At 40.9% G+C, this 26,113-nt stretch overlaps 3 protein-coding genes across 7 annotated transcripts in view; 1 reads left to right on the top strand and 2 right to left on the bottom strand.

Moving 5' to 3' along the window:
- Positions 1-24,935, bottom strand: part of LOC146474199 (BTB/POZ domain-containing protein 6-like) — a 209,671-nt gene extending 184,736 nt beyond the window's left edge. The window contains exons 1-2 of one of the 3 annotated variants that reach the window (XR_014866241.1): positions 22,697-24,935; positions 21,786-21,878 (exon numbers count right to left, since the gene is read on the bottom strand). Coding sequence is in view for 1 of the 3 variants with exons in the window: in XM_085117502.1 (XP_084973628.1) it covers positions 23,797-24,914 (1,118 nt within the window). In the remaining 2 variants the exon portion in view is untranslated. Of the gene's footprint in view, positions 1-21,785; positions 21,879-22,696 lie in introns of those variants that run through there. The other 2 variants (XR_014866242.1, XM_085117502.1) reach the window with 2 other exon arrangements.
- LOC146474196 (vitrin-like) overlaps positions 1-26,113 on the top strand; it is a 98,083-nt gene that overhangs the window by 22,132 nt on the left and 49,838 nt on the right. The window contains exon 3 of one of the 3 annotated variants that reach the window (XM_085117511.1): positions 6,191-6,401. The exons of 1 other annotated variant lie outside the window; for it this stretch is intronic. In XM_085117511.1, coding sequence (XP_084973637.1) covers positions 6,191-6,240 — 50 coding nt within the window. In that variant the 3' untranslated portion in view covers positions 6,241-6,401. Of the gene's footprint in view, positions 1-6,190; positions 6,402-26,113 lie in introns of those variants that run through there. One more of the 3 variants, XM_085117515.1, reaches the window with a different exon arrangement.
- On the bottom strand, positions 15,013-17,159 carry LOC146474200 (BTB/POZ domain-containing protein 6-like). The gene has a single exon (XM_085117505.1). It carries the CDS (start codon positions 16,923-16,925, stop codon positions 15,588-15,590), a length of 1,338 nt encoding a protein of 445 aa, XP_084973631.1. The 5' UTR covers positions 16,926-17,159; the 3' UTR covers positions 15,013-15,587.

Here is a 26,113-nt window from a genome sequence, read left to right as displayed (position 1 = left end):
TAGTCTTTGATTCAGTTCCATGTATGCCCTTTGAAAACCTTTAAACGTCCTACTAACCTATTATTATAATAAATCCAAGAATGGATAGAGAGGGCAGAAAACTCAGCTTTTAGAATTCTATAAGTTGATTGGATTTTTTCATGTGGCTTAATTCCGCATACTATTTCCAGTGGTAAGGAAATCGTAGGGGAGGAGGTAATACGAGTCCTCTAAAAACGACTGCATGGGAGGCTATACCAAGCCAGGATTGCCTTGGGTTTTTCCTTCGTGATAGGGTGATTTTCCCGGGGGCGGGGGACTTCCATATAAAAGTGACGGGGTGGTTTGTCGTAAAATTCGTAGTTTGGTACCCCTTAGGATGCTAAAATCTAAAATGACTTCCGTCAAAAGTATGGTGGTACTTTTAGGGTATTAACCTGAAATATTTGAGACTGAAATAAATGTCTGTCAACTAATTTGGTTCCTCTTAGGGATAAAAAAAAAATTGCTCGGACCACGCCCACAAAACAGCGTTTTTGTACCTTTTAGGTTTATTTATTTTTTCAAAATTTCCGACGATCACCCCCGTCACTTTTATATGGGAGTCCTCAACCTCCCCGGGACGTTTTTAAACTTTTGATCGCGTGAAAGTTGGGGCGAGAAAGTGAAAATCTGAGTGTAGCTTGGCTAGTAGGAATGGGTGGAGTGGGGTTTGGTGGAGATAGACTGTTCACAGTCCCCCTATTTTTCCGTGGGATTCTCGAGAGCGGTATGCTTCGATGGAGCTGCCGCCATCTTGGTTTGTAAAAGCGAGCGCGATCTGGGGAGAGTGTCTAAACTACCGAGGGGAGGGGAGCGGAGCCCACTCTATACTAACACCCACTCCCGCTCTTTTCGGTAATTTAGACACTCTCCCCAGATCGCGCTCGCTTTTACAAACCAAGATGGCTGCAGCTCCATCGAAGCATACCGGTCTCGAGAATCCCACGGAAAAATAGGGGGATTGTGAACAGTCTATGGTGGAGAGGACACCGGCAACTGATTGCTTAAGGAAGTGAACATAGACGTCAATCAAACACAGAACGTGCACCGATAGAAGGTGACAAAAAATAGTTTAGGTGACAACAGGAGCCGAAGAGGCTTCCTGCAACAGAAATATTTACAATTAATTTAAGTTTTTGTTACTATTGATTGTCTTGTTGCTGTTAAAATTGAAAAGCGCAGGAGTCTTTAAAATCAGGTATTATAGGATAGAAGCAGCGTGACAGAAGGCGGCGAGAAGCAGCATGAAGCTAAGATACGTAAATCACTGATAACAGCTGTCATACGTCTTAGAGTGTTTCTGAGATTTGATCTGAAAATGATTTAACTTTGCTGGAAGAAAAGGAGCAGTTCCTGTTTTCTGCTCATAAATATATGAGCTTCCAAGGAGACAGTGTAAAATCGGTAAAATTCAATCCTGGCATAACCGCGTGATCCAGCTTCATTAAAGCCTGCTTTACACGTACGACGCAAGCATAAGCATAAGCACAAGGATGTTTACACGTGCGATAAGTATAAGCATAAGGTGACATACGCAAGCGCAGGAGCATAAAAATTGGCGCAATCGCGCGGCCGGGCTCCCTTTTAGGCGCGAGATTTGATTCCAACAGGGCGGAAAATGGCAACGCACGAGCAACTAGAATGTACGCTGACAACTTGTCACTGTTTCTCAGTTTCCTTTCCTTGTTCTTGTGTTTATGCTTGCATTGTCGTGGTTTACACGTACCACGCAACGACGCAAGCACAAACACAAGCACAAGGGAATGGAAATCGTTCTATTCTCTTGTGCTTGTGCTTGTGCTTATGCTTGCGTTGTTGCGTCTTAAGTGTAAACCGGAACGACGCAGGCATAAACACAAGCGCAAGCATAAGGCGCTTATGCTTGCGTCGCATAGGTTTACACGTAGGTTTCTTGTGCTTATCCTTGTGCTTATCCTTATGCTTGCGTCGTACGTGTAAACCAGGCTTAATCGCCGTTCGACAACTGTAGTCTTGTCTCCCACCACACATAGATATTTATTTTTATTTTCGATACTTGTCGATTGCAATCGATCAAAATCGAACTTTAACATTGTCATTTAATTTTTAAAATTAGTGTGACGTCATGAGAATACTTGTGCACCATAAAAATGGTCGACTCTGTTTCCTTAATGGCTGAGTGATATTTTTCCAAGCCGATAGCTAAGATAAGAAATGCATTACATACAAGTGAGTCGCATTGTAGTGTAATCTTTCTCTTTTTGTGCCCTAATTACTTTCCAGATCTTCTTTGATTCTAAAGAATGCCCATATAATTACAGCATGAATTACCAATTGGATGTAAAGGTGCGAAATGCTATCATATTATTTCCGAAACAGATTAGAGAACTGGTCATAACAAGTTTGTTCAAAGGGGACCCACCTTGTCTGGGGTAGGGAGGTTATCGAAGACATCACCTATCTCGTGAACAAAATTTTTTCATTGCCTTTTGTGGAAAGAATCTTTTATGGGAAATTAGCCGGTCCACTTCAACAAAAGGAATCAACTGCTTCTCAGTGACTCTTCTTCATTGCCTCACGGACTAACAACAGTTCAGCTTACTCTGTATAACAATCAATTCTGCGTTAAACTAGAAAGCACCCATTTTTATACTGGCTAGACAACCATCTGCTCAACGCAAACTAAATCTTACACAAGCCCTCTATAATTGGCTACAAGGAGCTTATTTGCATACATGTCTTCGATATGTCAGCTGAGCTAAAGACATTTTTCTAGTAAGAGATCACCTTGAAGCTTCGGTTGTCCAGTCAATACAAAACAGGGAGACCAATATAAAAATTACAAAGTTCAGACTTATCCAGTAAGGTTTCACAAAGATAATCTGAAAAACACTAAAAGTTGTTGTTTAATAATTGTACAAGTAGTCAGTTCGTTGAAGGTTTCAGCCTTCTTCATCGAAAATGATTGAGTAAACGTTTCCATAAATTAAATGAGTACGTGGTTAACAAAATCTAAAGTTCAAATTATATATTCAGTACGTGGTTGATAGCAGGATTACAACAACAAATATTTTTCTTCATAATCACCCTAAGATCATAGTATTTACTTTCAAAAACATCTTAAAATTACAGATATTGTATTTGGATATCTTTATCTTTAAAATGAACATCAACTACCATGAATTCGGTAAAAGAACCCGAGAAAATCTAAAAATGGTTAAAAATAAGAGCAATAGCTATTTCCTGGAAAGAACCGACGAAAGGTCAAGTTGAGCAAAAACTCATAAAAGTAAGGTAAACAAGGTGTTATCATTTGTGGGAAACTTAATTGAAAATATCGTTGCGATTGCAAGTGTTTCTGTGAAACGTACAGCTGCTCATACCGAATTCATGACAGGAGAATTTGTACGTTAATCACATATTAAGAACAACTAAGTCGAACTACAAGGTATTATCTCTAGAGAGCTGCATAACGAAGGAAACGAGTCAACTAGTCTTTTTCTGTGATATTCCTCAAACCGAAATATAATTTGTAATAAGTCCAAACACCAAAAAAAATTCCTCAACTATTTTAACCACAAATAATTTCGTTGTAAATATTTTTCATCATTGACAAATTTTTATCTTCTAACACTTTAAAATTTGAACTGACACAGAAATATTCAGCTAGCAAGAGTGAGCATTGCTAGATAAGGAGGAAAAGTGAGGTTTGAATCTCACTGTCATTTTTTACAGCTGGATATAAGGGGGGGGGGGGGGAGTTTGCAATAAAGACAACATCTTTTGAGGTTGAGGAAGGGGGGTAAAGGGAGAGACCACCATCTATTTTGGGGTTTGGTGGGTCCTGTTCGAGTATAGTAATTTGACCACTTTCCTTAGCCTCAAAAAAAACGAGGGATAATGATAACGAAGTGACAATACCACTGATAAGCTGTAAAAATATAATAACACTGTCGAGTACCATTCAATTGTATCTCTTCGGTATCTTTTCTTTAATTTTGTGTCCTCCATCTTTACCACTACACTTACGGTTTTTGTTGTGGAGAAAACGTTCCCCTTCTAAGGGCAGGGAAAGCAATATCGAATTTAACGATTGTCAAATAATCGAAAATCAAATTTAAGGGTAAACCGAGAACAGAAATTCAGGAAATTGACCAACCAGCTCATTTGATCTAACACCGTCTGGATTAAAACCACAGAGATGAAACTGAAATGTTACACCAGACGTTTGGACACTTACAGTGCCACCAACGCCCTTCCAAGATGGTGGGCCAGTTATAGAAGCTGCAATCTTGTACTCGGTATTTTTCTCTAAAGCAACCGAAGAGTCAAACAAAACTTTAAAACCATAATAGGTACTACCTTTGTACTCCAAAAGCCTAGAAGAAAACGTTCCTGTAACTTGTGTTATAAATTGAAATGGTGGCATACTTACGTCCAACAGTCCCAATGTTACCGTGTAGTCGTTGCCGTTACTTCCGCACAGACATACTCCATGTAAGATGATGTCTTTGTTCACACAAAAGAGTACAATGTCCTCTCTTCCATCGCAAAGCAAATCAGTTTCCACAACCGATTCAAATCTGCGAAAACGAAGAAAAGGACCAGGTCGCTTAGTTTCTGGAAATCCCACTGGAGAAGTCAATGTTGAATTGAAAAACTGGGAAAATCTTCTCAGTTCATCTGGAGTAAGAATTCCTTTTTCAACGACAGCAGCTGCAAATTCCCTTTGAGTCATCACTGGAAAACGTATTGCTTTAACGATTCTTTCATCGAGAATTCTTCTCTTCAACTCGCCACTCGCTGTTGAACCATTCGCTTCGCATTGTTTAGTTGCCCACAAGTCAACAGCTTGAAACAAATCGACTTCTTCGATACTCAGGGAATCTCTAACGACTACCGACTCAAGTATGGACCTTTGAATTGTCACAAAGCCATCCGAATTGACGGCCGCTTTTGTCTGTCCATCGATCACTTCCCACAAGAACTTTCTCTTCATACTTGTCAGCTGTTGACAGAATGTCGAAAACATTTGATGCATCCAAATTATCTTGTAGATATTTTGTGCATTTGTCAACAAGAGAAAGCACCATGTATTTCTTAGCCAAGTATAACACTCCCATTACAGTACTTCCGCTTAAGTTCACTTCATCGCTGTACATGTATCGAAAAAACTCCAATAGACTCTCGTACTCACAGTCAGGTAGTTCGATAGTGTCTCTGGTCTCTGCTAACTCACCGTATAACATGGCTTCAAACACAGGACTACCAATCGACAGCACGAACTTGTGAGCAGAAATAGCTCGCTTACTTTCACTTTCACCGTCGCTCGTACGAGCCACAAACTTCACATCACTGAAGAGATCGTTGTTGAACATGAACTTGGTTCTTTCTCTGATGGTGGATCTTGTTGTCTGCCAATTTCCCTCCACAGCCAAGTTTGCTTTGCTGCTTTGAAAGATTAAGATGCAGTATATAGCTTCCTTGATCGCTGTAGGTGCTCCGCCAACAAGCCGCAGTTGTTTTTCAAGCACTAATGATTTCGTGTAATTTATACAGAGCGTCCGTCTGCGGGGAAACAAATACCCGAGCAATCACATCATTTCAATTAAAGGTTTTCAGCAGACCAGAACGAAATATTACGCTTTTCCATGTGAACGTCAACAAGGCCTCTGTTCGAAAACCGACTACATGAGTACAACGCGCCTAATGTGCTCTCCGTCTTGTATACATGCAAAAACAAAATCACATCGTTTGGGGATCGTTCATTATTTATCGGAGGGGGCGGGGGATAGGTGAAAAAACGGGAGGACTTGGAATTTTTTGCCAGTGATCAGTAACAAGGGATCATCAGCAGTACTTGCTGAGTTATTAGGGGGCGGGGGGGGGGGCGCTTTGTAGGACGCAGAACTCCCCTAATGTAGAATGGTACAGGCATGTCCCACGTGGAAATCCTTTGACTTTCTTTCAAGATATTCCTTTCCTTGACTCACCGAATGAATGAATGAATGAATGAATGAAGGAAGGAAGGAAGGAAGGAAGGAAGGAAGGAAGGAAGGAAGGAAGGAAGGAATGCGTGAATGGATGGACGGACGGAAGAACGGACGGGCGGATTGATTGATTGACTGACAAACTGACTGATTTACTGGCTGGCTTTGACTGATTGTTTCACTTTATCTTTATTTCACAGGTATCAGGCAACAAGTGGCATCAAACTGTTCTTGGATTTCACATAACTAAGATGGAAGCATTGCTAGTGTTTGAGGTGGCTTCTTATGACTTGGCTATTTCAGAAATGAAGCAAGACTTTCTCTTGGAAATTGGACCCGTTTGTTTCTTCTACTAATTATTCAACTTAAAAGTCTAAAAACACTTTTAAAGTCGAAGTCTTCTGCGGAAAGATAGGTATGGCTTTGGCATTCCTTGTTCCTCTTTGGTAGCCTTTCTTTCAAGGCGTCCACATCCCGTAAGTGTGAACGAAAACTGTGTTTATTGGTGTAGTGGTGTAAAGAGTCCCAAGTCCAACCCTCTGACTGCTGTCTGGCAATCTGTCTGCTTTAGTTTTGATTCAGTTCCATGTATGCTCTTTGAAAACCTTTAAAAGTCCTACTAGCCTATTATTTAAATAAACTCAAGAGTGGATAGAGAAGGCAGAATACTCAGCTTTTAGAATTCTAAGTTGATTGGGTTTTTTCATGCGAAAAATTCGCTTGAATGATCTTTGTGGATGATATCTGAATAAGATCTCCCCGGCATTCAGCAAAACGATTCGGAGAACTAAACAGTAACAGGATTGCTTTGTCATTCTTTTTCTTAATTTTTCGGCTTAATTCCACCTACCATTTCCAGTGGTAAAACGACTGTTGCAAATTTGGTTGTCAACATGTTAGTCACTGATGAAAAGTCAAATTTGCGGTTCTTTCGACTTGAAAAATTGCTTAGCGCCTGCCACCTCCCTCAGTCCAAAAAATACCTATCAAGAATCGCACTTCTGCCAAAAAATACTACGACAAATTCCTAGACGTCCCCTTTCTCGCCAACCCTTCCCTAAAAAAAAAAGATAAGTTAAACTGAAGAATGAAGCGTTAAGACATACACGAAGACCAGTTACAACTCCTCGCCACATTAAAATCCCCAGAACTTCTCCCTCTTTCCCCACGGAGTCACTTACGTCTACTTAGCCAATCACGGTAAATGCTATATAAAAGTAAACCGGAATGTAAAACAGGATCAGGTTGTTCATCATCATCATCATTTGGTCCTTTTCCCTTTAAGGGAAATGGGGCCTTGCGTTCTTTCTCTCCAAGTGTCACGGTTTCTGGCACAGTTACTTGCTTCCGTCCATCCATTGAACCCAAGTTCTCCTCTTTCCTTCTCAACTGTTCTTCTCCATGTCTCTCTGGGTCTACCTCTCCTGCGTTTTCCTTCTGGTGTCCAGGTTAGAGCTATTCTTGGGTTCTCATTTGCCTTCATCCTTAGTACATGCCCGATCATTTTCCAGCGTCTTCGCTTTATCTGATGGGAGATCTCCTCCATATTCGTCTTTGATCTTATCTCTTCATTGGATACTTTCATGGGCCAGTAAATTTTCAGAATGCGTCGTATGCTCTTGTGGAGGAAGACATTAAGCTTGTTCTCGTCGCTTTTGATTATTCGCCAAGTTTCGCAACCATAGAGTAGGACAGCCAGTACATTGGATCTAAAAATCTTCAACTTGGTGTTGATGCTGAGTTGGCTGTTCCTCCAGATGTTCTTTAAGTTGCAGAAGGCTGCTTGAGCTTTTCCTAGCCTGGCGCTTATATCTTCACCTGCACCACCAGTTGATGTTACTGTGGCACCAAGATAAACAAATTTCTCAACCTCTTCGATGTCACTTCCTTCCAGATGGATCTTTAATCCAGGATTGACATTCCATTTCATTACCACTGTTTTTCCCAGGTTAATCTTCAGCCCAGTCTTCTTCCCATTTGTGTTAAGATTTTCTAGCTTCGTTTGCATGTCCACTATCCTGCTTGCAACAAGAGCCACATCATCAGCAAAGTCTAAATCCTCTAACTTGCCCGTGAATTGCCATCTTATTCCAGTTTGCCTTCCTTCAAGAGTCCTTCTCATGACCCAATCAATCACAAGAAGAAAGAGAAAACCAGACATGCAACAGCCCTGTTTCACCCCTGTCCTTACATCAAACCAGTCGTAACTTCCAGAACCATCTACAACAGCACATTTGCTCTGTTCATACATTGCCTTTACCATCGTGATCAATTTTGGTGGAATACCGTACTCTCCCATTATTCCCCATAAAATACCTCTGTCAATGCTATCAAAAGCTTTCTCAAAATCCACAAAACAAACATACAAGTTGGCATTCCATTCAATTACTTGTTCAATGATGTTTCTCAGAATGAATATCTGTTCAACTGTCCCCCTTCCTCTCCTAAACCCCGCCTGTTCTTGTCTAAGTCTGGTGTCAACAGCGTCCCCAATTCTTGTGATAATCACTTTGCCTAATACTTTTGCGGCCACAGGTAGCAGTGTTATTCCTCTCCAGTTTCCACATTCCATGAGATTTCCCTTCTTGGGGAGGCGAATGATCAGCCCACATCTCCAGTCATTAGGTACTCTTTCACTTTCCCAGATCTTCAAAAGCAATTCGTACAACACAGCTACTGTAGTTTCAATATCTGCCTTCATCAGTTCTGTTGTCACGCCATCAACACCACCAGCCTTTCCATTCTTCAGTTGTTGTATAGCTGTCCTGATTTCTGCATGTGTAGCGGGACCCGTTTCAATTTCGAGTGTTTCATAAGCTTCACTCTCCACTTCTGATCGCGTGGGGGGAGGTCTATTCAGAACCTCAGCAAAATGCTCCTTCCACCTTTTCTTTACCTCTTCCTCTTTTGTTAGTAGAGTGCCTTCTTTACTCCTTATGGAGTCTGTTCTTCTATTTGGTTTGTTGCAAAGCTGTCTTGTAGCATCAAACACCGCCTTCATATTGCCCGTTTTGGCTGCTTTCTCTGCGTCACTAGCAATCTGGTCAATCCAATTTCTCCTATCTCTCCTTAGTTGCTTTTTTACTTCTTTGTCTTTAGCTTGGAATTCCTCTCTGTATGTTGCTTTTAGTCTCTCTGACCTAGTTGAATCCACTTTAGCTTTACAAGATCTTCTTTCGTCAATTTTCTTCCAACTTGCAGCGCTTATCCAGGGCTTACTCTGTTTTTTCCTGTATCCTAGAACCTCCTCAGCTGTTTTCTTATAACTTTCCTTTATATTATTCCATCGAGTCTCTATGTCTTGCTCATTGCCTTCTGCGCTTTCATCAGCTAAACAGCTAAATCTGTTCCTCAACTTAATTTGAAACTGCTGCCTTACTTCCGGTATTATCAGTTTGGCTGTGTCATATCTCCTGGAATTCCTTGTATTTCTAACTATCCCACGCAAACGAAGTCGTACAGTTGTGATAACCAGGTTGTGATCACTTCCACAGTCTGCACCTCTATAAGATCTCGTATCCCTCACTGATCTCTTGAATTTGCCGTTCACTGCCACATGATCAATTTGATTTCTAGCCCTCCCATTAGGAGCAGTCCAAGTGTATTTGTGGATGTTCTTGTGTGGGAACATTGTTGACACAATAGCTAAGTTGTTAGCTGCGCAAAAGGAGACAAAACGAACACCATTTTCTGACCGCTCATCTCCAAACCCATGCCGTCCCACCACACCATTTTCCCCTTCCTGCTTAGCCCCGATCTTAGCGTTCCAGTCGCCCATCATCATAATCATGTCATGCCTCGGAATCTCGTCAGTAACCCTCTGTAACATATCATAAAAGCTATCCTTTGTCTCTTCATCCGCCTCATTCGTTGGTGCATATACTTGAACCACTGTCGTTTTAATGAATCTTGATGTGAATCGTGCAGTCATAATTCTATCACTAACTGGCATCCAGCTCTCTAAGCAACCAGCCGTTTGTTTGGTCATCACAAGTGCAACGCCACTTTGGTGTATGTTATCATCTCTTCCCGAGTACAGAATAGTTTCGCCAGTCTGTGTCTTGAGCCGTCCAGAGCCAGACCATCGGCATTCGCTGATGCCCAGGATATCCAGGTTGTACCTTTGCATCTCCCTAACTACTTGGGCTGTTTTACCCACGCTGTACATTGTCCTAACATTCCAATTTCCTATGCGGAGCATCTTTTTGGGGTTAGCAAATGACTTGATCAGAGTACAGGCTTCCTTTCGGATTGGGCGTGTACCCGTCATACCACCGTCGCCCCATTTGATGTATTCATCTTCTGGAGTTTGGCAAGTCGTTGTACTACTCCCGAGATAACACTCATTGATTCGAGAATTTAAGGTTTCCGTAATCTGTTACTTTTTACAAGAAGGGGTGATTGGCCCCAAGCTCAACCTACTACCGGTAGGAACGGTGGGTTATTCTCTGTCTGGGCTCTACCTCTTGACCAATCCGGCAAGGTTGAACCTGCCAGGGACCAAGGTCCCAGCCGGCATAGCTCTAAAGGTCACTGAGCCTCACAAGCTTCACCACCACGTCAAGGTGATAACCCACGGTGAAGGTTGTTCAAAGGGTGAATAACGTTACGGTGGATAAGTCAATATCCAGCGATGCAAATGTCCTCAAAACAACGCTTCTGGGACGTTTTTCACACAATCCCATACTTAAATTAGACATACGCTTCTACTCTATACACAATTTAAATTCTTGCACACATTTATTTGCCGCATAGCGACCTATCCAGTGGATAAAAGTATCCGCTCTTTGAACAACTGGAGGCTGGTGAATAAACCAATCCGGTGTAATGTGGTCGAAAAAGGTCAACACATGTTCAGTAAGGATACATGTAGGTTTCTTATACGGCAGAAAACAGGAAAAAGACAGGGTCACCCAATGGCTCATTCCCGTGGATATCTCTTCGGAGCGACTTTAACGCCATTTAGTTTCGAAGAAAATGTAAACTTTTCTTCGGCAAAATTTCAGATTAAAATTATTTTCGTAACACAAATTCTTGTTAGCTAGCTTACACAAATATGCCTTTAAAAGGGAACAAAGGACCTGAGGTCAGCCAGCATTTTCGTAAACCAACAACAGCTGCCAAATTCGCAAATAACATTCCCTTTCTTACATACAAAACTTTCAGAAAATTAAATTTTCAACTTAAGCATCCGATCGAACAGATCAAACTGTATTAGCTTACACAAATATGCCATTAAAAGGTCACAAAACGATCAGGGAACACAAGAGACAAAATTGTAAGTGTTTTGCTCAAATGCTCAGAACTTTGTATGGTGTGCTGTCCTGCCAGGAATATCTCTTTCTTCTCCTAGCTAGATAGCGCGCCCTAGATTCAAACTGATTTGCATCATTCCTACTTTTCTTCTCTTGTGTAGTATCTGGGAAAAAAAAGGACGTCTGGTCCGCGTAGTCCACTGTCCTGACATTAAGGAGCCGTTTTAGCAACGACGATGGCGACGGCGATGAAAACGTCCAAAACTCAATAGGCTTAACATCCAAAACCACAAAAAAGCTCTGCACGTGCCCTTTTTGCTACTTTCATTTTCTTTGCCGTCACTGCATGGCTATGACCTGATGAAATGTCCCGATGGCACGTTTTATGGAGGACGTAAACACAAGACGACGAATTCTTATTTTTATTTCTAAATTTCAGGGGTGCCGTTAAAAAAATTAATCTATATTTGACAATAAAGGCGAGTTGGAATAATCGCGACGGCGTTTGACGTCATCGTTGCTAAAGCTCCCTATTGTATTTAGAGTGCCGTGCGAAAACTAGTCCATTGAGAAGTAATCCACGACCGTAAATATTCCAAAAACGGGCGCAGCGGTAGGGCAGGTGGCCTGCATCCTGATTCTTCTTTCGCTGGCTCTATCAAAAATCACTTGCAAAGGGAAGGGTTACCTATGCAACGCGACATTTCGGCTTAAAATCTGTACCGAGACGAGCGCAATGTGTTATCCCGGCTACAAAAGCTATTCGTATGAACGTAGCTAACCTCGCGAAGATGTTTGCACTTTGAAATTGGTCTTTGTCTGTTATTCCGTAGCAATCTCGTTACGCCACCATATTCCAGGTTCTTCGGTTGTAGGGTTAACTGTACGCGTTACGCTTCTTTTCCAACAGAGAAAGTAGACGATCCATGTATTCTCGATCTTGGCTTCGTTTTGGACGCGTCCAGTAGGCTACTGAACGTGTCTGCTGAAGGAACGCACGTTGGCTTGATAAAATTCGGCTCGGATTCTAACGTCGAATTTGGGTTCAACGAGAGACAAGACACGGATACCGTCGTTGACAAAGTGCTTAGACTTTCTGGACCAGTGCCAGGGGCTAATACACAGTTACACTTAGGGTTAAGAGATGCGAATGAGAAACTTTATAATGAAGAGACGAATTCGTAAGGCTACCGGAAAGATCCACGAGTTCGAAAAGTAGGTTATCTACCGTCATTCATTTTGCATGTCATATAATATACCCGACTTAGAGAACGACTTCCACTGTTGTTTGAATGCTTCTGTGCACGCTAACTTGAATTCAAGCTAACTGAGGTTGTACTTGTGAAAAGCCTTAGGCTTGAAGCCTCCTATTTCTTCTCCTCCGCGCTCACCTGGCTTCGCCCCCTCTCTCACCTCCTCCGTTCTAGGTCCTGCCACGCAGGCTAACTATGCATATATGGTATTGTTTCACAATGTATCGTGTCGTAACGTATAGTGTTGTATCGTATTGTATGTCGTTCCACTTTATCGTTTTATTGTTTGCTTTTGCGCAAAACACCCCGGGACAATCTACCCAATTACGAGAGGTGCTCCCATCCGGGAAAAGAAAGAATGAGAGAAAAGAAAGAATAATAGGACGGCCGTAGAGAAAAGTGAATTGAAATGAGAAATTGCACCTAGAAATATTACTTGAACCACATTCATTAAAGGGTCCAATTAGGCAAACATTGCCACTATTTTGCAGTCTTGCTCTTTGTGCGGTTGTAAATGATGATTGACTTCACTCTCATAGGTAATTGTGATCGTGACCGATGGCGCTCAAACGGAGCCGGGGGATCCGCATATACCAGCTGACAAACTAAAGTCGAAGGGATTTGAGATCTACACTGTGGCTGCAGGAGATGCTAGAAAATACTACCGAGAGCTGGACAGACTGAAAAACAAAGACATGTTCTCTGTTTCCGAGGCTTCTGATGTACCTAAGCTAATTGACGAGGTTCACCTGAATGCCGGTTTCACGCCGCTTAAAATCGGTTCAATGGAAATATCTTGTTTGCATTTCAAGCAGTACAAAAACCCTCCATTCATAACACAAATCAATGAGTTGGGGTGTTTTATGAATTTTTGGGTGATTTTTAGGTATATTTGGAAGGAAATAATTTTTCTTGAAGGATTGGTAAAATTAAAAGAAATAAGAAATGTTGAAGATTTAGTGAATTTTTAAAATTAGAATTTGTAGTTAATAATTAATAGACGGATACCAAGTTAGCCCACTAGCAACCTGGGGTGCTCTTGCGTGGCTATCGACTGTCTGTTAGTGTTCCAAAAATCATTTTCTTTCTTCTATTCATTCTTTAAACCTCTTCAAATTTCGGGGCTCTACCTGAATTTGAGTAAAATTTGAGGCCGTGCCTAGTGCACGTCTAAGAAAATGTGTCCCACATGGGAGGGAAAGACGCTGTCCTCTATATAATGTTTTCAGCATCAGCATGTTTTCGGAGCTCCCTCGGCGGGTGGACCGGTGAGGGTGGAACTCTGCAGAGACTCTGCGCCCAGTAACTCTACCCCAATGAGGGGCGTAGGGAGGAGCAGAGACGGGGGAGCATTTTGCTCAAATTATTTTTAAATTTTTTTATTGTTATATTAACATGTTAAAAGGCGCGTTTTAACTTGTATCTACTTCAGATGGATGTATCTGCCACTGTAAATTCGATTTAAATGCTGAGAAAGCTATGTTCTTGTTCCCCTTTAAGTAAGTGTACATATATAAACACGGCCTTAAGCGATGAAATGAATGTTGGTTATTAATAATTTTAACTATTTTTCAACTTCTTCAGCGCGTATCTTATGAACCGTTATACATGCTTTGTCATGTACACTAGTTTAACCGTTAACCACTTATATTTGCATTCAAATCAGTTAATTATAATAGCCGTTATTTTCTCTCATTGTAACTTTGGCCTTAAAGAAGACTACAGATACTAGTTGTTGGCCCAGATATATTGCCCCTTGTCTTCCCTGCAATCAGTTTGGTTTATGTATGGCCTTAAGCAACAAAACAAACGAAAAGGTATTCCTCGTAACAAGCCGAGCCTCCCACGCAGTCGTTTTTAGAAGACTCGTATGGAAGGAGGTAAAACGACTCCCCTAAAAACGACTGCGTGGGAGGCTATAACAAGCCAGGATTGCCTTGGGTTTTTCCTTCGTGATAGGGTGATTTCCCCGGTGGCAGTGGACTTCCATATAAAAGTGACGTAGGTGATTGTCGTAAAATTCGCTGTTTGGTACCCCTTGGGGTGCTAAAATCTAAAATGACCTCCGTCAGAGCCGGGTATGATGGTACCTTTTAAGGTATTGAGCCGAACAATTTGACAGGACGTAAATGTCTGTCAACTGATTTGGTACCTCTTAGGGATAAAAAAAATTGTTTGGACCACACCCACAAAACAGAGTTCTTGTACCTTTTACGTTTTTTTATTTTTTTTCAAAATTACGACGATCACCCCCGTCACTTTTATGTGGGAGTCCCCACCTGAAATATTAACGATTAATTTAAGGTTTTGTTACGATTGATTGTCTTGTTGCTGTTAATTTGATAAATCCAGGAGGAGTTCCCAGGAGTTCCTTCGATTTCAAAGAAAACCAATAAAATGTGCCTATTTGGATGTACGAAATGCTACCATATAATTTCCTAAAACGAATTCTTTGTGCGTCAAACGGCAGATGAGGGATTTATAACAGATTAGGGAACTGGTCATAACAAGTTCTGTTCAATGAGGGCCTACCTTGTCTGGGGTAGGGGGGGGGGGGGGTTATCGAAGACACCATTTATCTCATGAACACTACCAACAAAATTTTATTAGCTTTAAAATTTGAGTTGACACAGAAATATTCAGCTAGCAAGAGTCAGCATTGCTAGATAAGCAGGAAAAGTGAAGTTTGAATGTCACTGTCATTTTTTACTACTGGATATACTACTGGGGGCTATGCAAAAAAGACATCATCTTTTGAGGTTGAAGAAGGGGGGTGAAGGCAGAGAAAACCATCTTTTTTAGGGTTTGGTGGGTCCTGTTCGAGTATAGCAGTTTGACCACTTCCCTTAGTCTTAAAAAACGAGGGATAATGATAACGACGTGACAATACCACTGATAAGCTGTACTCAAAACTAAAAATTAATATTAACACTGTCGAGTACCATTCAATTGTATCTCCTCGGTATCGTTTTATTATTTTGTGTCCTCTTTCTTTACCACTGCACTTTCGTCTTGGAGAGAAGGATCCCCTTCTAACGTAAGGGGAAGCAATGACGAATTTAACAGTTGTCAAATAATTTTAAACTGAATCAAATTTTAGGGTAAACAGAGAACAGAAATTCAGGGAATTGACCAATCAGCTGATTTGTTCTCACACTGTATCGAGAATTAACACTATTGGGACACCGAAACGTTACACCAGACAACTGGACACTTTCAATGCCACCAACGCCCCTCCAAGATGGTGGCCCAGTTATGGAAGCTACAATCATGTACCTGGTATTTTTCTTTAAAGAAACCGGAGGGTCAAACAAAACTTTAAAACCATAATAGCTGCTTCCTTTGTACTCCAAAAGCCTAGAAGAAAACATTCCTGCAAGTCGTAGTATTGGTGCCGCTGGTGTAGTACTTATGTCCCACAGTTTCAATGTTACCGTATAGTCGTTGCTGTTACTTCCGCACAAACATATTCCATGTAAGGTGATTTCTTTGTCCACAGTAAAAACTACAACGTCCTGTCTACCATCGTAAAGCAAGTCAGTTTCCACAACCGATTCAAATCTGCGACAACGAAGAACAGGGCCAGACCGCTTAGTTTCTGGAAATCCCTCTGGAGAAGTCAATGTTGAACTGAAATACTGAAAAAATCTGACCAGCTCATCTGGAGAAAGAATTTTTTTTTCAACGACAACAGCTGCAAATTCCCTTTGAGTCATCACTGGAAATCGTATTGCTTTAATAATTCTTTCACCGAGAATTCTTCTCTTCAACTCCCCACTCGTTGTTGAACCATTCTTTTCGCATTGTTTCGTTGCCCACAAATCAACAGCTTGAAACAAATCGATTTCTTCGATACTCAGGGAATCTCTAACGACTACCGCCTCAAGTATGGACCTTTGAATTGTCACAAAGCCATCTGAATCGACGGCCGCTTTTGTCTGTCCATCGATCACTTCCCAGCAATGGTCAACAAGAACTTTCTCTTCATACTTGTCAGCCGTCGGCAGAATGTCGAAAACATTTGATGCATCCAAATTATCGTGTAGATATTTTGTGCATTTGTCAACAAGAGAGGGCACCATGTATTTCTTAGCCAAGTATAACACTCCCATCACAGTACTTCCGCTTAAGTTCACTTCATCGCTGTATATGTATCGAAACAACTCCAATAGACTCTCGTACTCACAGTCAGGTAGTTCGATAGTGTCTCTGGTCTCTGCTAATTCACCGTATAACATGGCTTCAAACACAGGACTACCAATCGACAGCACGAACTTGTGAGCAGGAATAGCTCGCTTACTTTCACTTTCACCATCGCTCGTACGAGCCACAAACTTCACATCACTGAAGAGATGGTTGTTGAACATGAACTTGGTTCTTTCTCTGATGGTGGATCTTGTTGTCTGCCAATTTACCTCCACAGACATATTTGCTTTGCAGCTTTGAAAGATTAAGATGCAGTATATCGCTTCCTTGATCGCTATAGGTGCTCCGCCAACAAGCCGCAGTTGTTTTTCAAGCACTAATGATTTCGTGTAATTTATACAGAGCGCCCGTCTGCGGGTAAACAAATACCTGGGCAATCACGTCATTTCAATTAAAGGTTTTCAGCAGACCAGAACGGATTATTTTGGTTTTCCATGCGGACGTAAACAAGGCCTCTGTTCGAAAACCGACTACATGAGTACAACGCGCCTAATATGCTCTCCGTCTTGTATACATGCAAAAACAAAATCACATCGTTTGGGGATCGTTCATTATTTATCGGAGGGGACGGGGGATAGGTGAAAAAACAGGAGGACTTGGAATTTTTTGCCAGTGCTCAGTAACAAGGGATCATCAGCAGTACTTGCTGAGTTATTGGGGTGGGGGGGGGGGGGGGGGCTGTATAAGTCTCGTGCATCAGGCTAGCCTGCGTAGCAGTCGTTTCCTTTTCCTTCAAGCCAAGCGGGGGAAGCGCGCGAGGGCATTGGGCAAAAAGGAGCAAAAAAGCAGGAGCGGGGGGGAAGGGCGGGGAAGGCGGGTAATGGGCTCCTGTCAGTAGCTTTTATTTGAATGGTCATACTTTAGGATTGCATCCACAGACTCAAAAGTTTGAACCCCCTTGTATAGCATAATAAACAGCACCACAGTAAAGTACTGCTAGACATCTCTCATTCGAGAGGTTACAATTAAAGACATCACTCAGAAACTCAAAACTTGCAATCATTTTAGAAATCATAATAAACCGAACACACGAAAGAACTGCTGGAACATTTGAAAAAGTCTTGCTTTAGGATATTAGGAGACTCACAAGCTACAATCCTGGCCAATTAGTTTCGCGACAGTTGACGTTTTTGTAAACGTTTTGTTGTGAAATTAGACAATGGCCGATAGTTTAAGGTCCTTAAAAGAATCTTAGAAACTTATCCCCCCCCCCCCCCCCTCGCCTCAACAATATTGGAGTCGATAAACTGCACAAGATTCTCGAGACATGTTTGACTCCTGACTCTCAACATTTTTTAGGGAAGGGGGGGGGGGGGGGGTGGGAGGGAGAATGTTCATGTTTAAAAGTTAAAAAAAAAATCGAAGTGTCCCGAACGTTTAGGCCAGGATTTAGTGGCCTGCTTCATTCTTGACTAACTATGCGTAAAAAAAGAGTTCGTAGGATTCAACAACGATTAATTCCTTTTGCATTTTTTCTCCTGGCTGTATAGTCCAATTCTTGATCTACGTTGACATGAGAAACAACATATTGATGTGCTGTCATTCAGCTTAAGCCACGGCGTACAGCGTAATAAATAAAACCACACTAAAATAACTACTCGCAGTCAATCAAACAGTTTGAAGACAGAAAAGGAGGAATTGACTCGCGTACCCTTCCCTCTCTTCTTCCGGATATCTGGAATTGCACTAAGGTTTGTTTGGTCGCTATTAGCTTCTTTTTTTTGTTTAGCAAGTACTCCCAAGTACAACTGCTACTGCAGCGCATTTGTATCGAGAGCTTATATGTTTTGTTGTATTGATTTTTCTAGTGCTCTATTTCTTATTTATACGAGGGGCCGGGGATGCTTTATCACAATCATATGAACAACTGATTTTAAAAAAACGAAACGTGTTTTGCAATGACTTCTGTTTTATTGTATCCTGCTTTATTTCTATTACTTCGAACTTGGTAATGGCGTTTTGACGACTCCGAAATGTTGATCGGTTTTATCGTTTATTTACACTTGCCTTTGTAAAACCTTTACCTAAACATTTACTTTCCAATTTTGCCCAAGTATTTGTTTGTGTCTTACATGGAGTATTTGGAGTAGAAATCACTCATACCGAAGGATTTGCGACATACGATAGACCATTTTGGCGATCTGGCGGTTATCAATAATTGTAATGCATTGGGGGGCCGGCGTCCAGGGCCAACACTTTTATTAAGGTAACCGTAAGCAGAATAAATAACGGATTGTGAAGAAGCGTAGTGGATGTAGTGTTGAGGTAAAAAGTCTGACATTTTGTTTTCACACACGGAAAACTTAGAGGTTTTGTTTTTTCTTGCACAGAAAAATTCCGGTTTTTTTTTGTTTGGACTTTCTTACCGATGCAGGCTTTGCCCCCTAGACTCCCACAATGCATCTTTATTGAAGGTGGCCGCCAGATCAAGGAAAAGGGTCTTGTAAATAGTTAAATTATTCTCAATTAATTTTCTGAAAGTATTCAAAATCAGAACAAACGGTGAGCTTTGGAAGTCATGGTGCGGAAAGTCTTTGTAGTGAAAAGCGTGTGAACTAATTTTCTGTTGGCTGGCGTTTTACAGACAAATGGCGAAGACAGGCGCTCCTTTGAAACTACGTGCTTCAAATTCGAACGAAAAAATCTTTATCCTAGTATCTTGTTAGCATACCGTTCATATTTTTTTCGGGGAAATCATTCGACTTTGAATTTAGCTTGGTGTTTTTGTCTCTAATAAACACTACCGTATCCTTTCCAGCGAAACCCACTTCCTGGCTCTCACTGCTTCTAAATGTCGTTAACACAATAATACTGCTAACGCGTTCTTGGACTTGAAGAAACCATTCAGAATTTACAGAGGGCTCATCTTTACAAATTCGCCTCGTCCATGGTGTGTATAAACTCTAGACGGACCGAAACCTACAATCATCCGGCAGTAACAATGTAAATGAAAACTCGAAAGAAGTTTTTAAGAATAATAAAAAAAATTTTGGTACTACGGCTTTTTAAATATATTTCCGATTGTCATCGCCTTATTCCTGGTTTGTCGGTCATAAAAATTCCTATGCCTTTATTTAAAGATCAAAAGGGAGGTAATATTTTCCTTAGTCCGAGGAAGTTACGAAAAAACCTACATCTGAATACTATAAACTATTCATGGAGTAATATTTAGTGAAAGCGCGCTTTATTCGCTTTATAAGTGAAAACACGCTCTGATTGGTTGAAAGCCGGTAATGTTTCATGAGCTTTTTACAAAGGCGATAGGTTTGCTCGAATTGGAAACGCCTGTCACAGTTCGCTTTCAAACTTCAACGTGTTTTTCCATAACAAAATAGAAACATGAAATATGTTTTGCATTTCTTACATTTGGTATATGACAGTCTGGAAAAGGGATGACTAGCGTTGCCCTTCAAAACCTATCAAAAACTCGGGAGGTGGGGGGTGGGGGAGTTTAACCCTCAAGGGTGATATTAAAGTATTGCGTGGATTATTTGGAATCTATGTACGTCTCCAAAATAAACACCTGAAGTCAAGGACACCAACTCGTATTTCACAAGTGGGTTAGTGAAGCTAGGCGTTCGCTTACCCACGCCATTAGTTTCGTTCAAACTTAAAAGCATTAGTGGTATGAGAGTAATGTCATTAGCATGGTACGGTACAAGTGCTAGCCATGTTTTTACTTGGCTGGATTTACTTGTTCCTTTTTGGCAGCCTTTCTTTCAAGGGGTCCACATCCCGTAAGTATGAATGAATACTGTGTTTATTGATGTAGTGGTGTAAAAAGTCCCAAGTCCAACCCTCTGTCTGTTGTCTGGAAATCTGTCTGCTCTAGGTTTGATTCTGTTCCATGTATGTTCTTTGAAAACCTTTAAAAGTCATATTTAAATAAACCTAAGAATGGATAGAGAGTGCAGAATACTCATCTTTTAAAATTCTAAGTTGATTGGGTTTTTTCATGCGGAGAAGTGATCTTTGTGGATGATATTTGAATAAGATCTCCCCGGCATTCAGCAAAACGATTCGGAGAACTAAGCAGTAACATGATTGCTTTGTCAATATTTATCTTAATTTCCGGCTTAACTCCACCTACCATTTCCAGTGGTAAAACGACAAACGCAAAAGGAAAACGTTTCTACAGGATGTGTCTGTGGAATTAAACTCATTATTTGTTCTTGATATTATTGAAGGAGTATCTCAGTTCTGAACCAGACTCCTGTTTGAACGCACAAAACAAGACAAAATAACTCAAATAAATTCACTCCCACAAGATGAAAAATAAGAAAGAAAACACCCTGTCAGCGCAACAGAAGTTCTTCATTAGGAACATTAGATTTCACTCGCTAAGCGTTTACTAAACGGTTGTTGATTTAAGCTATCGACTGATCTTTCAATTATCGCTTTGCAAAGAACTATAATTTCATTCGTCACGCCTGCACTATCTGTGCCATTCTTAATTTGCACGACATTTTTTTTTTCTGTTGCGAATTTGGTTGTTAACATGTCAGTCACTGATGAAAGTCAAATTTACAGTTTATTTCGTCTTGAAAAATTGCTTAGCTCCTGACACCTTCCTCACTGATCAATACTCTTCTGTGTGAAATCGAAGTCTTGTCACCACACACCCAGACAGATGACTTCCTAAGCCTCTCAACTGGGTACAGAAATATAGAGGATATAAAATGACTGCGCGGAGATACGAAATTTCTCTTCGAGTGTTGACTAGGACATGATGAAATGTTCTGATGGCATGTTTTATGGAGGACGTAAACTCACGACAACGAATTTTGTTTTCTAAATTTGGGTGCGGTCTCCAAGATTTCAAAAAATTATTGTATATTGACATTTAGGGCGAGTTGGAATAATCGCGATGGCGTTTGACGTCGTCGTTGCTAACGGTCCTTTGTACTTGAAGTGGTACGAAAACTAGTCCATTGAGAGGTTACCCACGACCGTAAATATTCTAAGATCGAAGCGCGGGCGCAGCGGTAGCGTACGAGGCTTACACCATTCTTTTTTCGCTGACTCTATCAAAAATCACTTGCAAAGGGAATGGGTAACTATGCTTGCTACGCAACATTTCGGCTCAAAAACTGTATCAAAATGAGCGCATTGTGTTATCCTGGGTACAAAAACTACTAGTATGAACGTAGCCAACCTCGCGAAAGATGTTTGCACTTTGAAATTGGCCTTTGTCTGTTATTCCGTAGCAAGCTCGTTACGCCACCTTAACCTGGGTTCTTCAGTTTAATATAGGGTTTGACTGTATGCGTTACGCTTCTTCTCCAACAGAGAAAGTAGACGATCCATGTATTCTCGATCATGGTTTCGTTTTGGACGCGTCTAGTAGCATAACAAACGCGTGGCGCGACGTCCGAGTGTTTGTCGCTGGAGTTACCAAGCCACTGAACGTGTCTGCTGAAGGAAGGCACGTTGGCGTGATAAAATATTAAGAGGAAGTAAATGTCAGTCAACTGATTTGGTACCTCTTAGGGATAAAAAAAAAATGTTTTTACCACGACCACAAAAAAAGAATTCTGGTACCTTTCAAAATTTCAGACGATCACACCCGTCACTTTTATGTAGGTGTCCTCCCGGGGCGTTTTTATAACTTTTGATCGCGCGAAAGTTGGGGCGAGAGAGTGAAAGACTGAGTGTAGCTTGGCTTGTAGGAATGGGTGGAGTGGGGTTTGGTGGAGAGGACGCTGGCACCCGGTTGCTTAAGGAAGTGTACACAGAAGTCAATCAAACACAGAACGTGCATCGATAGAAGGTGACAAAAAAATTGTTTAGGTGACAATAGGAGCGGAACAGCCTTCTTGCAACTCAAATATTAACAATTAAATTAACTTTTTATTACAATTGCGTTTTTATTACTGTTAAAATTGATAAGCCCAGGAGTTTTTAAAATCAGGTATTATAGGACAGCAGCAGCGTGACAGAAGGCGGCGAGATGCATAAATTACTGATAACAGCTGCCATACTACACATATACTTCTGAGAGTATTTCTGAGTTTCGATCTGAAAATGATTTACTTTTGCTGAAAGAAAGGGGTAGTTTCTGCTTTCTGTTCATGTTTATTCGAGCGTCCAATCAGACAGTATAAAACTAGTAAAGTGAAGCAGCTTAAAGTCTTGGCATAGCCGCGTGATCCTGCTTTATTAATCTGCGTTCGACAACTGTTGTCTTCTCTCCCACCACACATAGTTTTTTTTAAATTAAATTTCGATACCTGTATATTGAAATCGATAAAAATCGAACTGTAAGATTGTGATTTAAGTTTTAACAGTAGTGCAACGACATGAGAAAAATTGTGGATTTTTTTTTAATTGCCGACTTTGTTTCCTCACCGGGTGAGTGATACTTTTTATTTTTTCAAGCCGATAGCTAAGATAAGAGATGCATTTATGTAAGTGAGTCGAATTGTGTTGTAATCTTTGTCTTTTTGCGCGCTGATTACTTTCCAGCTTTTCTTTGATTTCAAACTAAATGCCCATATAATTACAGCGTGAATGACCAATCTTGTCGGATGTAAAGGTGCGAACTGTACCACCAAATAAATACCAAAAACGAATTATTCGTGCGTCAGACCACAGATGAGGGATTTATAACAGATTCGTCTTAAACAACGAGGGATAATGATAATGACATGACAATACCACTGATAAGCTGTACTCAAGAAAAAATAATAACACTCTCGAATACCATTCAGTTGTATCTCTTCGGTCTCTTGTTTTTTTTTTTATATATAATTTTGTGTCTTCCTTCTTTACCATTTGCATTAAAGAATTTATTCTTGGAGAAAACGATCCCCTTCTATGGACAGGGGAAGCAATATCGAATTTAACGATTGATCGAAAAATCAAATTTCAGGGTAAACAGAGAACAGAAATTCAGGAAATTGACCAACCAGCTGATTTGATTGTAAAATGCCAGATGTACTAATGAAAAAAATGTGACCGCAAAAGTGAAAAGTTACGCCAGACGACTGGACTCTTGCAATGCCACCAACGCCCTTCCAAGATGGTGGGCCAGTTATTGAAGCTGAGATTACGTAAAAAGTATTTTTCTTTAAAGCGACCGAAGAGTCAAACAAAACTTTAAAACCATAATAGGTACTACCTTTGTACTCCAAAGGCCTAGAAGAAAACGTTCCTGTAACTTCTGGTATTAGTTCAACTAGTGGGTCGGTACTTATGTCCCACAGTTGCAATGTTACCGTGTAGTCGTTGCTGCTACTTCCGCACAGACATACTCCATGTAAGGTGATGTCTTTGTCCACAGTAAAACCTAAAGAGTCCTCTCTGCCATCGTAGCGCAAATCAGTTTCCACAACCGATTCAAATCTGCCACAACGAAGAACGGGACCAGATCGCTTAGTTTCTGGGAATCCCACTGGAGAAGTCAATTTTGAACCGAAATACTGAAAAAATCTTACCAGTTCATCTGGAGTAAGAATTCCTTTTTCAACGACAACAACTGCAAATTCCCTTTGAGTCATCACTGGAAAACGTATCGCTTTAATAATTCTTTCACCGAGAATTCTTCTCTTCAACTCGCCACTCGCTGTTGAACCATTCGCTTCGCATTGTTTCGTTGCCCACAAATCAACAGCTTGAAACAAATCCACTTCTTCGATACTCAGGGAATCTCGAATGACTACTTCTTCAAGTAATGACCTTTGAATTGTCACAAAGCCATCCGAATCGACGACCGCTTTTGTCTGTTTATCGATCACTTCCCAGCATTGATCAACAAGAACTTTCTCTTCATACTTGTCAGCCGTTGGCAGAATGTCGAAAACATTTGATGCATCCAAATTATCCTGTAGATATTTTGTGCATTTGTCAACAAGAGAAGGCACCATGTATTTCTTAGCCAAGTATAACACTCCCATTACAGTACTTCCGCTTAAGTTCACTTCATCGCTGTATATGTATCTAAACAACTCCAATAGACTCTCGTACTCACAGTCAGGTAGTTCGATAGTGTCTCTGGTCTCTGCTAACTCACCGTATAACATGGCTTCAAACACAGGACTACCAATCGACAGCACGAACTTGTGAGCAGGAATAGCTCGCTTACTTTCACTTTCACCATCGCTCGTACGAGCCACAAACTTCACATCACTGAAGAGATGGTTGTTGAACATGAACTTGGTTCTTTCTCTAATGGTGGATCTTGTTGTCTGCCAATTTACCTCCACAGACATATTTGCTTTGCTGCTTTAAAGGATTAAGATGCAGTTTATCGTTTCCTTAATCGCTGTAGGTGCTCCGCCAGCAAGCCGCAGTTGTTGTTCAAGCACTAATGATTTCGTGTAATTTATACAGAGCGCCCGTCTGCGGGTAAACGAATACCTGGGCAATCACGTCATTTCAATTAAAGGTTTTCAGCAGACCAGAACGGATTATTTTGTTTTTCCATGCGGACGTAAACAAGGCCTCTGTTCGAAAACCGACTACATGAGTACAACGCACCTAATGTGCTTTCCCGGCTTGAATACATGCGAAAACAAAATCACATTGTTTAGGGACCGTTCATTATTTATCAGAGGGGACGGGGGATAGGTGAAAAAACAGGAAATTTTTGGTTCGAATTTTTTGCCAGTGCTCAGTAACAAGGGATCATCAGCAGTACTTGCTGAGTTATGGGGGGGGGGGGGGGGGGGGGACGCTTTGGGCATGTCAGACAAAAACATTTGTAGTGTAGTAATTGACTAACATTAGGTGAAAAGAATGGTCGCAGGGATTTAATACACCAATTTATTACTTTACACGGCAAAATGTGTTTTATTTATTAGGTGTACAAAAAAAATATTGCGGAGAATCTCACAAACACTTTGTGCAACAACATTATGTGGTTCCAGCTACCCAAAGAGCCTTTTTTTTTCTTCAATCGAAGGAGTGCTAATAAGTTCAAACTTTTAACAAAAAATTCCTAACCTTACTTTGCAAAATATTGAAGGAAGAAAAAAAAGACAGCACAATTGAAAGGTATACTGCTAATGGGTTTCCCTTGAATTGTCACAAATTAGAATTTTATCCACAACCGGGCTCACGTTTTTCAGCATAATAAACGGCACCACAGGAAAGTACTGCTCAGTAGCTTTTATTTGAATAGTCACACTTTAGGATTGCATCCACAGACTCAAAAGTTAGAACCCCCTTGTGTCCCGAACGTTTAGGCCAGGATTTATGGGCCTGTTTCATTCTTGACTGACTATGCATAAAAAAAGAGTTCGTAGCATTCAACAACGATTAATTTCTTTTGCATTTTTTCTCATGGCTGTGTAGTCCAATTCTTGATCTACGTTGACATGAGAAACAACATATCAATGTGCTGTCATTCACTGTAGCGTTTCTTCTTTCTTTGGCTTGCTTGCTTAAGCCACGACGTACGGCGTAATAA

Source organism: Pavona decussata, unplaced genomic scaffold (genome assembly GCF_977016875.1).
Source record: "Pavona decussata unplaced genomic scaffold, jaPavDecu1.1 SCAFFOLD_91, whole genome shotgun sequence".
NCBI lineage: Eukaryota > Metazoa > Cnidaria > Anthozoa > Scleractinia > Agariciidae > Pavona > Pavona decussata.
This window is presented reverse-complemented; position numbering and strand designations above follow the sequence as displayed.

Bases quoted from the DNA above. Each gene is read 5' to 3' on its own strand.
- LOC146474200 (XM_085117505.1), bottom strand. From the start codon at position 16,925: ATGTCTGTGGAGGTAAATTGGCAGACAACAAGATCCACCATCAGAGAA.